Source organism: Eupeodes corollae, chromosome 3 (assembly GCF_945859685.1).
Source record: "Eupeodes corollae chromosome 3, idEupCoro1.1, whole genome shotgun sequence".
Taxonomy (NCBI): Eukaryota; Metazoa; Arthropoda; class Insecta; order Diptera; family Syrphidae; genus Eupeodes; species Eupeodes corollae.
The window spans coordinates 136,767,572-136,780,576 of NC_079149.1; the positions used below are offsets into that span (position 1 = coordinate 136,767,572).

At 33.9% G+C, this 13,005-nt stretch overlaps 1 protein-coding gene across 1 annotated transcript in view; it reads left to right on the top strand.

Annotated features, from left to right (window-relative positions):
- Positions 1–1,161: 1,161 nt before the first annotated feature.
- Positions 1,162–13,005, top strand: part of LOC129950835 (protein bowel-like) — a 61,255-nt gene continuing 49,411 nt past the window's right edge. The window contains exons 1-2 of the mRNA XM_056062754.1: positions 1,162–2,467; positions 8,920–9,823. Of these exons, the coding sequence (XP_055918729.1) occupies positions 9,000–9,823 (824 nt within the window). The 5' untranslated portion in view covers positions 1,162–2,467; positions 8,920–8,999. The remainder of the gene's footprint in view (positions 2,468–8,919; positions 9,824–13,005) is intronic.

Sequence of the window (13,005 nt, forward strand, 5' to 3'; positions counted from 1 at the left end):
TGTTAGGAAAATGTTGACTTCAAAACAAGATTTTTTTTTTCGATTTAGCATTTTCGAGATACACGCTAAATGAAAATGGTTTCTAGTCAGCTTAAGGAAGCGATTTTATCCACTTAAAGTTGAATGCCTTAACTTTTTGTATTCTAAATCAAAAAAATTCCAGAGTCAATAACTTTTAAATTTTTTAAACTTAAAAAAAACAGAAGTTAAGGATCGGAATTCTATTAAAGAAACAATCTTTTGAAAGAAAAGTATGTACAAAACAAATATCTGTGTTTAAATTCTCAAGTTTTCACGCCAACTTCTCCATTTTTCGGGACTGAAGAAAGCGCCAACTTGACTAAGTCAAGGGTTTGAGTAAATAAAAATAAATAAACAAATGTATAATACAGATTCTTAAGTTTTGTTCAATGTCTACAATTTCTATTAAAATACACCAAACTCTATAACAAAGTCAATCTTTTCGTTGTAGCTTCAAAAACTCAAGCTTAAGAATTTTTGTTTTTGTTCATACTCGTATAGGAAGGTACGTAACGTCCAACGAAATACGGCATAAAGAAAAAAGAGAGCTCAGCTTCGGAATAGCGCTATAGGCTACCACAGACAGGTTATAAAAACCCAATCTGTATAGACCTATCTATATAACTACCTTCATACCTGTATATACTTTCGAAGCAGCGCAGAGTATCTTCCAAATGAATCGAAGAATAGATACAAACAAACAAAATATACCAACAACAAAAAGATAAACACAAAACGACAAAGGCACATTTCGTATCTAAACAAAAAGCAAACTTTGAGCTCAGGTTCGTGTCTGAGTCCGAATCCGAATCTGAATTCGAATCCAAATTCAAAACTCTCAGCAGCAGCAATGAACCCGTATTTCGTATACCCGCCGACCAGCAGCAGCAGCAGCAACATTAACAGCAGCAGGAGCGGCACGGTACCACACATTCACTTTTCAAATATTCTTATTCTCCAAAATGTTAGGTAGCTCAAACTGTCCCACTCTTCCAACTGGACTTTCACACTATCCATCCAGTTCACTCTGCTGCCACTGCCGCACATTAAATTCTCTCAAGTCTCAGTCTGAGTCTCAGCAGTCTCAACGTCAACCTCAAGTAGCTATTCCGTCCGTCCTAATCTCTCGTCGCCCGGTTGCCGTATAGCCGTAGAGCTGTAGCCGTAGCCGTATGCCCCCAACGGAGTTTCCAGTTTGCTCTTCGATCAGTCTTAAAGAGTTGATCGTACCTTGCGCACCTGTAATTTAACTGTTCGAGCGATCGTCGTCGTTTTTGTCGTCGCCTTCGTCCCGCGTCGCGTCCCGTAAACCTACCCTCGTGTTCTCCGTGTATGTGTGTCGTCTTAAGAAAACGCATCCGATATTGTGTGCAGGTATATTATTAGCAAACGTCGTCGCTTATATTGTATTTGTATGCGCTCTGAGCTGTAAGCTGTGTTTCCTGAGTACTGTGTGCCAGGCCAGTCAGTATCTAGTTTAAGAAACCTCTGTCTCACTTCGACGCGACGACTTAAAAAATTTGCCTCCCGCTCACACCCCATTGGCAGAGTGGCGTGTGGGAAGAGATTGGGACTACTTGAGGAGCAAATTGGTAGCGCTAGCGTCAGCTCCCATTGAATTCATACGCGAAGCGAAGCCCACAAATCTCAGATATACTAAACCTCTGCCGTCTACCTACCTACCGTACCTAACCTACCGAATGAAATTCCAAAACCTGATCCACACTACCACATAACACCTGGATTAAAATACTTCTGTATGCGTGGAACAGATTAATAAAAATACATATTTTTTGAATTTCGAATAAGGTGTGCGATGTTTTACTTTTATGAGATTGTTACAATAAAATTTTAGTGTTTTTCTTTTTAAATTCAAATAAATAAAGAAACCTTCCAAAACTTGGATAAAGATTCAAAATAGAAAAATGCATTTTCGAGTGCAACACGTGTGTTGAAAGTCTGTGCAGACCAAAATTTGTGTTCTTGTTTATAAAAATTCGTTTGTTTTTAAAAAAACAATTGTTTCTGTTTTTCAATTAAAATCTATGAAGGAATTTTTGAAATTTAAAAAAAGTGCTGGTCCTAAGATTGTACCCTGAGTTTAATTGAATTGAAGCTGAGCTGAAGAAGAAGAAAACTTTTCTAAAATAAAAATTATGTTCAAATGTGTTTTTTATGTGTGTGTTAGAAGAGTATAAGGGAGTGTGTGTGTTGCCACTGCCATTGCCACCGATCACAGTGTGATGCCATGTTGGGCTTTTGATCCCAAAATGCTACTTTAGTAGACCACAACGCGACGGTGCTGAGTTTTTCATTATTTCTGGAATATCTACCTTTTTTTGTATGAATTGTTACGGAATATCCCTGGACCGATTTTGGATTTTAAACTTCAGGAACACATTAGAATTCTATTGAGCTTGAGTAAGCAGATCTTCTTAAAGAAGAGGTAAGTTATCGATAGACCTTTTTTTTGGTATATATTTGATCTGTCAAGCCAAATAGCTAGAAATATCACTTAGTTGTACAAATAAAGAAAAGAACCCAAATATACCTCAACTCGGACTCATAGATACACCGAATTGTTTGACCATCATCATCATCGTCAAGACTCAAGTATCTCGAGGCTGGGGGTTATTTGCAGATGCGAAGAAGAGGCTCTCGAGAAAACCTTGCTCGAATGGCTTTGTTCAACTTTAGAAGAAGCGAAAGAGTTAAAGCTGAAAATTGAATATGGCTTAAATTAAAAATCAGTACATTTTTGACGCACTTGTAGGTAGGTTAGGTACTTGGTCTTTATTAAGATCGTCGTAGCTTGCTTTGCTTGGTACATGGCCACGTCATTTAAGGAGGCTGCAAAGTAGACATGATCACGTTTATAGGTACGAGTACTTGCATTAAGGCGACACACTGGTTACAGCTTACAGGTTGCCTGCAGGAAGACTAGTTCTTGTTTTTGTTCTTGGTGGCTCTCCCTGCTCCCTAATGGGTTTCTGATTACGATTATATTCACCTACCAGAAAAGCACCTAACATAACAGAGGCGGTCGCATCCGCGGCAGCCATCTTACGTCGTCGTCGGTATGGAAAAACATTTAAGCCTTTTTCCATCTTAAAGAAGAGACGACTTCTATACTACGACGATTGCGACATAGGAACGGACGACGACAGTAACGACGACGACGATGAACCTTCTACATCGAGCATCCATCTGTGTTTACGTTTATTCCTTCTTCTTTGCCACTTCATTTTCTTCTCATTTAATCTTTTTTCTTATTTATTGAATCTGGGTCCAGAGCTCTTCCAGCATCAGCATATTTAGATCCCAGCACCGTCAGAGATCAGAGGCTGGGATATTGATGCTGCTGTTGCAGTAGATACTCGTATATTATTTTGATGATGCGATGTGGTTTTAAAACTGTAGCTTATACTTCAGATACGAATAACTAACTTATGCGGTTCGGTTGCTCTATCATCAATTTTTTTAAAAATATTATTATTGATATATTTTATTTTCTCCATTTGGATCAAATTCTGTGGTTTCTCTCATCGTCCGTCGCGTCATTGCGTCGCTCGTCGCATCGTTGTTGTCGATATGGTTTATTGATCAAATTTGTTTTTGTTCTCTTATATTGATTTGTCTTGGATCATGGTGATGCGAAATATTTGTTTGTTTTATTAAATGTTGTCTGGGATTTTTTTTAAAATGCTTAGTTTGCAAAATAAGTCGCTTTTTAGTGTATTTTTAACGAAACGATCAAGCATGACAATTCAGCTATAAATAAGATCGTATTGGGATGTAAACATTCATTAGGTAATGTTTTGTTTTGCTGTCAATAATTGAAATTGATATGTATTTCTGGGATTCGCTTGCTCATTTACTTCCTAATTCAGTGAGTCGAATTGTTTGTGGAAAGAAATTGCGAATATCAGTTGTCTTCGGTATGAGAAATAATAGAGGACATTTTTGGATTTCTTTCACATTTGACTCTTTTCAGGTGGCTCAACTAGACATTTTGTCATTTTACCTCGCACATGCTCATTAAAAAATCAATCTCGTTTCAACCATTCACAAGGAATGACCTCAATAAACTACATTGTAAAAAACACCTTAGAAACCTTAAGTAGGGTTTGAATGATTAGTATATCAAAAACATTAAACAGCAGGAAAAGAACACGAACAGAAAGATTAATTTAAAAATTTGGCATTTACTTATTGACAGTAAATCAACAAAGTTGATTGTTGTGGAGTTTTGTAGAGTTGTCGAGGTTTTTTAACTTCTGGTAATCTGTCCAATAATGAAAGATTTTCATAGACGTTTCTTTGCCCTTAGTTTGTAAGAAATGATCAATATTTTGAATAAAGAGCGTGAACAGGATCTTCTAGTTGGGTATATTTCGAAAGCTTTTCGTTACAGAAATCAAATTGTCCAAGAAAATTTTCAAAGCTTTGTTTTAAAATCATAATAATAAAGTATAAGTAATATTTCTGTTGGTTTGGCCGTCTACCAGAATTGCATTTAAATTTATTTTCAACAGAAATATTACTGATACTTTATTATTATTATATAATATACCCAACTAGAAGATCCTGTTGACGTTCTTCATTCAAAATATTGGTCATTTCTTACAAACTAAGGGCAAAGAAACGTTTATGAAAATCTTTGATTATTGGACAGATTCCCAGAAACTGAAAAACTTCCACAATATCTCTGTCAACTTTGTTGATTTGTATAAATTGTCAATTAGTAAATACCCAATATTTACATCTGGCTTTTTGTAAGTCTTATCAAAACAATGTACCTTATGTAATTAATTTATATTTTTTAAGACAATTAAACTAAAAAAGTAAACATTACTGTGAACGGATCTTTATACTAGTATCAAACATTGGAAACAGAAAATCGAAATAAACTTAAGTTTTTTTTTTAAGAATGATACTTCATTCTCTCACACATTTTTGTGAATCTTATTTCTGATCAATGCCGCTTTTGAACGATTTTGAAGCATTATTTCATTAATTTTTATCATAAAGGCTTCTTATTCCAGGAATATTAGACTTTATTTACGGCAAAGCTGAAGTATGGCAGAGAGCTTCATTGAAAAATCCTTAAAACTTAAGTGTTAACTCTTTCGTTTTAATACCCTATACGCTTGTTGACCAAGAAATTGTTAGCGGGGTAAGAGGGAAGGTAGTTTTCTCCATTTTTCAAAAAATTAAAGAGTTTTGAATAAACATTGTAGCTCATGAAGACTTTTTGAGTGGAAGTTAACTATCCTGAACAAAGATTTGTTTAAAACTTTCTAACTTTCGAGAAGTTTGTTTTTTCACAAAAGCAAAAGTTATAGCAGTCCAAAGATAATGTATATTTCTCTTAATTACCTTAAAAATGAGCTCTGTTCTCTGAACATCAGACCAAGTATCCCTTAATTTTAATCATTCCCACTTTCACTAAACTTATCTGCCGCTAATCATAGATTTAAGAACTTCTTTACTTCACTCAAATTTTAGAGTACTTTTGAAAGGTCTTTAAGGATTAACAAATCAATCTCTATACACAAGTTCAAAATGGGATTTGGTTTTCAAAATAGAAATATTTTGTACTAATTTTTCCTGGACTTTCTTTGTTTTATTTAAATATCCCAAAGTGTGTACTTAATACAACATAGAATATCATAAAAAGGAATTTTTCGTCAAAGCTTGTATTGACATAACTTTATGCTCTTCAATTTTGTAGTATCAATACAATACTTTTCAATATTTCTACATGAATGATTTGAAGCCTAAATCCCAAACTCTATTAATATTATTTATAATTTGAAGACTGCATACAATTTCCTTTCCTAGTCCATTTCTTTTGTCCTATAAAAAAGGTCTTGTTCAAAAAAGTACATCTTCCACCATCATAAACACATTTTGAAATTCATAGCTCTCTCGTTGTTGTTGAAATAATTTTTTTTATTTAATACGAGGATAAATATTAAAAACTAATGTTTTCGATTTAAGTGTGTTAAAAGTAAATTTTTTCCAACTCTACTTATTCGTCCCACTTTTTAAAAAAGAAGTCTTAAATATTTATTACTTTTTTGAAGATTTCAAGCTTAATTAATTAAAAAATCACATAAACAAGTTGTTATTAGTTATAAGTTAGAAAGTATAAGCAATAAAAACTTCTGCATTTTGTTTACTAAAGTTGTTTACAAAAAAGTTAGCACTCGTGATCGTATAAATCAAAAGGTTTCCATAAAGCAATGAATTAAGGTTTTTTTCAAAATATGTGAATGATTTAAATGTTAATAAAATCTAACCAGTTTATATCAATAAAGATAAAATGACAACTGACAGGTCGGTAATAATAAAAATTATAAGTTTTTAATCGATGGACCCATGCGTTTTCACTTTTCAGCAATAATAATCAACTCTATTAAAACAAAATCATCTTTAAAAGGTTACTTATGTATTTTTTCTTTGTATCTACACATTTTTCTTTGAAAACACGTGTCGTTTATATTGAAATTCCTTCTTGCGTTTAATAAAAAGACCCACCCTTGACCCCTTATAACATGTCTGGAATTTCAAAATCACAATAACACCATATGTTCATGATATGATCCTTTTTACCTTGTGCGGTCTTTATTGTATTTGTGGTTGATATTTTTCGCGACGCGAATTAGACATAAGATATCAAAATATAGCCGTGGCCATATTGAATTTCAGCCTGATGGTCAAACTGTTTCGTCTGCAAAGGCTACCACCATTGAATTCGCGACTAAAACCAAATGACTTATTTTTGAAAATTTTAATAAAATATGTTCATTGTGCATGAGTGACGATTTAATATTTTTGTTCGCATTAAAATTTCTATGGTCGCGGTCCCTAATTGTGTTTCAAAAATGTTCATTTTTCCCTTTTACAAGAAGGAATTTTGTACGATATCTGAAAGACCCTCATTTAAAACAGGGAGCATTTTGTTGCTCTTAATTTTAAGGTGTAAACAGGTCAACTGAAACTAATGTGATGTGTTGTTTTCTGACATGTTTACCTAAGTGAAGAATGAACATTTATTATTTTACTTATATCAGTTATTTAAAAGTAGTAATTTATGTATTCTTGAAAAACGTACGCAAATTGAATACTCAATTTATAAAAATACCAAATGTTGAAGCAACTACTTCAAAAATGTAATGATCGCATCATGCAATTGCCAGTTCCAAAACCCTCTGCTTCTTTTATAATATATTTGTTGCACTATACACAGTGTGAAGAACCTTAAAATAATATTATAATTTGATCTTGACTCAATAAAGTAAGTAAAACTTGAGTGTGATCCAATCAGAAAAGGTTTTCCTGTTTCCGAAAATTAATTCCGGTCCTAATCAATGCATATTTTTTTTTAGAGGTATAGATGTTTGAAATGGAATAAAATAATGCTTTTCTTTTTAAATTGATATGAGAATCTGGAGGTTCGAATTTCTGTCGCCTTTTGCAAACAAAATAACGCAATGAATGTTGTTAGCCAAGTGGTTAAACTTTTCGGGCTTATAGTTGAAAATAAACGACTTCACGTACTTCCACAGAAAACAGTACATTGTCGTTAAATCAAGGGTTCTTAACGTGAAAAAAGCTTTTAGCATTTCCTTCAATATATCAATGTCTTGAGCTGTGTGACAACAGTCTATTATTGAGAAGGTTAAGACATCATATTGGTCTTCATTTGCAATCAACTGCGTTTTTTGAACGCTAAATAAGACCTAGGCAGCTAGTTAATTTTTCAGATATGATTCATTTCAAGCTTTGAAATTTTCTTGATTATCTTTTAGTTGCAGAAGCTACCAATACTTTGAATCCTTAATCGCTGTCACTGTTAAGCTTATAAGAAAATACGTGAGCCAAAAATTGTTTTGCTAATTTTTACGGTAAAACTCGCGGGATATAATTTAGGACACCGATAAAGATATTTTATGAGACTTCTTACACAATGTTTATAACTCGAAAAGGAAGGTACAAACGACTTTCCAGCTTGCTACCTCTAATTTTGAAGTGAAAGTGTTATTTTACTAGACTAATAGTATTTATTGATTAAAAACTGAACAATTAATTGAAAAAAGTATTAAAAATTAATTTGACAGCATAAGTAAAATTGAATGTCTCAAATTATTTTGTATACAAATCTATTTTTAATTTGTGTATAATAGAAGATGCAGCTTAAAAATGATCTTAAATATTATTTAGGTATACCAATTAATTCTACGATTATATTCAAGTCAAGAGACAACCTTGTATAATATTCCATCAAAAAACATCAGTGTGACATTTATTATAGCTTCCATTTTTCCATCTATTGACAAACATCCCACCAACATTGCCTCTGCTATCTCGATTCCATGGAATCGCGTGGAAAATCCCATCTAACTTAAATTGTTTTTAGTCTATGTGTTTGGATATAGAAGCCACTGCTGCCGCTGCTGGCTGGCGTGTTTTTTCTTATCTAGCCATTCGATTATCATAACCCAATAAAGATACCGCAGGTAAGGTATAGATATCCAAAGAAGAAGTAGGTTTGCTTACTTACGTTTGTTGCCTACACCTACTCTTATCCTCTAAAATATGTGTACCTCAATATATGTATACCGAGAGAAACCTCCAGTCTTTGCTTCCATCATAGTTAAATAATAATCGTCTTATCGGCCACCAACAATACGAGCTCTACAATAGAAAAGGCCATCAGCCATAAGACATAGCTCCAGAAAAAAAGAGACACGTCAAAGTATAATAATAGAGTTTTTACGGTTGTACGTTTAAGCATTTCGAAAGTATCTTAGAAATGATAAGATAAAAATAAAAACTTAGATATTTTTCTAATTGGTTCAATGTTCTGTTTTTTTCTCTTGTGTTTTGCAGATAGAGGCTTCTGGTTCTAGTTATAGTGGAAGAAAGAGAGACATTCCCCGATCGTCCCACGCGTGAAATGTGAAGCGATCATGCCAACCGAGAAATCAATAATTGAACATGGCAGTGTGCCGTTGGTGCGTTCCTCACGAATGGAACAGTTCCTGCAATCACCAACTGGCTCAAATTCCAGTTCGGATGTACAACGGACATCGTCTGGGGGTCGTGGTGGATCATCAGCGTCGCTAGCGCCTGGTTCCTCCTATGAATCACAACTCGCCTACCAACACCATTTGGCGGCAGCGGCGGGGATGATGAATTCATCGGGCCCCCAATCGAGCCACCACAGGGAAATATCGGCGTTTGTGCCAGTCCTTCCGTCAAGAAACCTCCGCGGTCCCGGTGCTCTCTATTCAGGAATCATGGATGGACCAGACAAGGATGTGATTGGCCAGGCGAAGCGTGGCTCCAGCTACGAAATAATTGCTATGATGGCTGACAAACGAAAGGAATTGGCGTTAAGAGAGGCTGCAGCTGCGGCGATGCTTCTACCCCGTCCTGGTCAGGGCCCCGGTGGGCCCCCCACAGTGATGTACTCACCGGCGTATCTCGGCGGACCTGGGCCATCGCCGACATCGGCAGGCTCATTCCCCTTTCCACCGTCGGCCGGTGCCAGTGGGCTCTTCCCGCCAGGAGTCCCACCCAGCATGCATGCCGGTCTGGATCGTAGACTTCTGCGGGCACCTGGACGTGCGTCGCGACCCAAGAAGCAGTTCATATGCAAGTTCTGTAATCGTCAATTCACAAAGTCATACAATCTGCTCATCCACGAGCGCACGCACACCGACGAGCGACCGTACTCCTGTGATATTTGCGGAAAAGCATTCCGTCGCCAGGATCATTTGAGGGATCATAGGTAAGCATCAATGTCCATTCATATATTTTGTTTTCATCTTCCTCTAAGTCTAAGTTTATTTATGACTCAGCTACCAACTAAAGATTGATGGTCTTTCATTCCAACTTCCATACGAATACGATACGCCTTGAAATTATTCCTCATCCTCCGCGCTAACTGCCAACTCGTGCGTGGGTTGAAAGACAAAAAAGTTTATGGCTAAATAAAATGCGAGATCTATTTCTAAACACTCTTAAGTCTTAATAGATACGCATATGCGCATGCGAGATCCATGAGAACGCAAAGCGCGTTTTTAACAAGCTTAACAAAACTATACAACATCAAAATTCAATAAACCTGTTTCAATTCATCTTAAACTTCAGTCAGTCAAGATTATGGTAACTAATGGTGATTGAATGTTTACAGAAAAAGTAGTGCTAGGTGCTCAGGCTCTATGTTCATGTTTTCTGCTTTTGATGTGATGTGAACTATAGTTACCTGATCTTTTACCATCATCCGGCTCAAACAAATAAAACAAAAACGCACAAACCAAAATTAAAATAAAACAAACTAATAACGCACAAGTTAAGTGGTTAATTATTTATTCCAGGTTTTGACTTTTGAGGTGTGTACGACAGCGACTGTGCGTTCTCTCTCCTTAAATAAGATTTAAAACTATTTATTGGGCTGATTTTATTCGAGGTAATAACTCACTGACTTAACTAGAGTTATCTTTGAATATTTTACATACTCGTCTCGTATGTAGACTGTTTTGCTATTTTACAAGTAATTGGCAATTTATTTAAATTCTATGGGAAAATAAAACAACAGACGACCAAACTGTAAGTTTAGTTAGTAAATCAGTTTGAAAATGCAAAAATCTTAGGAATTTTCAACACAAAAAACAAAACTAGTGTTAGGCTTAATGGGTACAATTTTATTCCTTTGTCCTCCTTGAAAAAATTATAATCTTGTAATATTTTGATAACATAAATAACGAAAGGATTGGTGCAAAGTTTTCAACGATTAAGTGAAACGTTGAAGACATTTAGACATCGGTAAGTTACTAAAGGTAAACTAAGAAAAACGATGTTGTCAGAACTTGCAATGTTTTAAGATCTGTCAAATAAAATGTCACTGTCGGAAGACATATAAAATTGATCTTATAAAATATGAAAACTGCTGTCAGAGTATTCATTTGCATATTTGGAAAAAATAGATTTCTTTTAGGTATCAGAGTTTTCTGCATAGAAATATAAAAAATAAATCTCACTTTTTCTATCAGAAATCTGAAATAAAATTTGTATGATACAATTTCTCAAGAATTTTTCTAAAACAGAAATCTTAGAAACTTAAACTGGCCAATTAATTTAGCAGAACTATCACTGTCAGCCATATTGTCAGAAGGCATTTGTATTTGTTTTGTTAAAATTTTACAATTTATTCTTTGTCACTCCGAAGTACATACATAATTAAAGGCGACACAAACATTTTATAAAAAAGTAAGACATGGACAGTAAAATCAATTCATAAGGTTTGGTTCATGGTAATAAAACTGCATTTTTCCGATGGGTTTTGATGACCTTCATTCAAACCTGACTCCAAAATTATTTCGTCACGTCAGGTTTTTGAGATATGACTTTTTAACTTTCAAAAGAACAAAGTACTTAAGTATTTGTGATAGATTTTTAAAACTATTTAATCCCTTTCTTCAATATTCAGTTGAAGTTTTATATCATCTCAAGAAATGTTCAAAAAATCTTCATAAGTTATTAATCATCTATAGCTGTCACATCATTTTTTTTAGGTAGGTATGTATATTGAAAAAACATACAAAATGTGTTTTTAAAATGTTGGCAGATTTTTAAACCGAAGTTAGGATTTAAAACCAGCAGTAAAAAATAACTCGAAAACCTTTTTTTCAAAATCATCACACAATTTATTGTTAACACATATGTATGTTGATTTTTAACTCAGTGTTAACAAACCCGTTTTTGGTTGTCTTTAGCATTTTTAATCGAAAAATTGAAGACGAAATTCGATTTCAGGAAAGCTTAATCCTTTAAAAAGAAGTAAGTTGAACTTTTAAAAATTGCTCATAGTTTGTCTGAAAATCATTTAAAATCTGACAACAGTTTTAAATTAGGTCTAGTTCAGAAAATGAATTTGCTAATTTTAAATGATTATTTAGCATAAAATTATTTCTTAACATTAATTAAAAATTAACAAATTTCTAGTTTTAGTTTTAGTAATTTGTTCAATACACATGACTTCTGAGTTTGTGACATTTCAACAGGTTCGTTCTCAAGATTAAAGTTTGTTTGTTTTATTTTAATAAACTGACACTTTTTAGACGTGTTCAGATGCTCCACATACTCAACAAAAATTGCTGACTTGTAAAATACTTAGGCCTTAAGAATAAGTTGTGGTTTTAGTAAGAAATGTATTCGAATACAACAGTTGTAAAAAATTGAGAACTTGTTTTTACACATTTAGTTTTGTAATTGTTAAGATATTGAAAAATTGATTTAAATATCTAGTGATAAACTCCTTTGTATCCTTTGGCCTTGTTTTCTTTCTAAATTATTTAATAATTTGCATATTAAGTGCAACCACAAATAAACTTCTTCTATAAATGGCCATTAGCTAAATTTAGTGCTCAACTTCGGAGTTAAATTTTTTCAGCAGCACATTAAGAATTTTGAAGGCTTTAACCCACTTTTATTTTCTAAACAAAATGAAATTCTATTCTAACGTCAAAAGAAGTCGAATTTGAAAGAAAATGATTTTCTGAAATTTGAAGTTAATGTTCATGCATTTATAAACTTTGTAGCCTGGAATAAGACGTTTTATGTTCCTTTTTAAAACAATGAGTGCTAAGATCTTAGTTGAAATAGCTTTAGTTTACATGTACCTTTTCAAGAACTCCCCAAGATAACATCGATATAAACATCTTGATTTCTGAAAACGATTTAAAAAGCACCTTCTTGAGCTTGAGTCAACTATTTCTTTTAAGAAAAACACTCCCTCTCTGCAAGAAAAACAAAAACGGTTTTAGCATACAAATAATTCATCAATTCTCTAATCTCGATATAAAAGCAGTGATTTGAAGAAATGAGTACCACACCAACTTATTTAGGGTTTTTTTCAGCCGCAAAATGATTGTACATGCGATTCAAAAAAGGTTTTAAAAAAATTTGGCA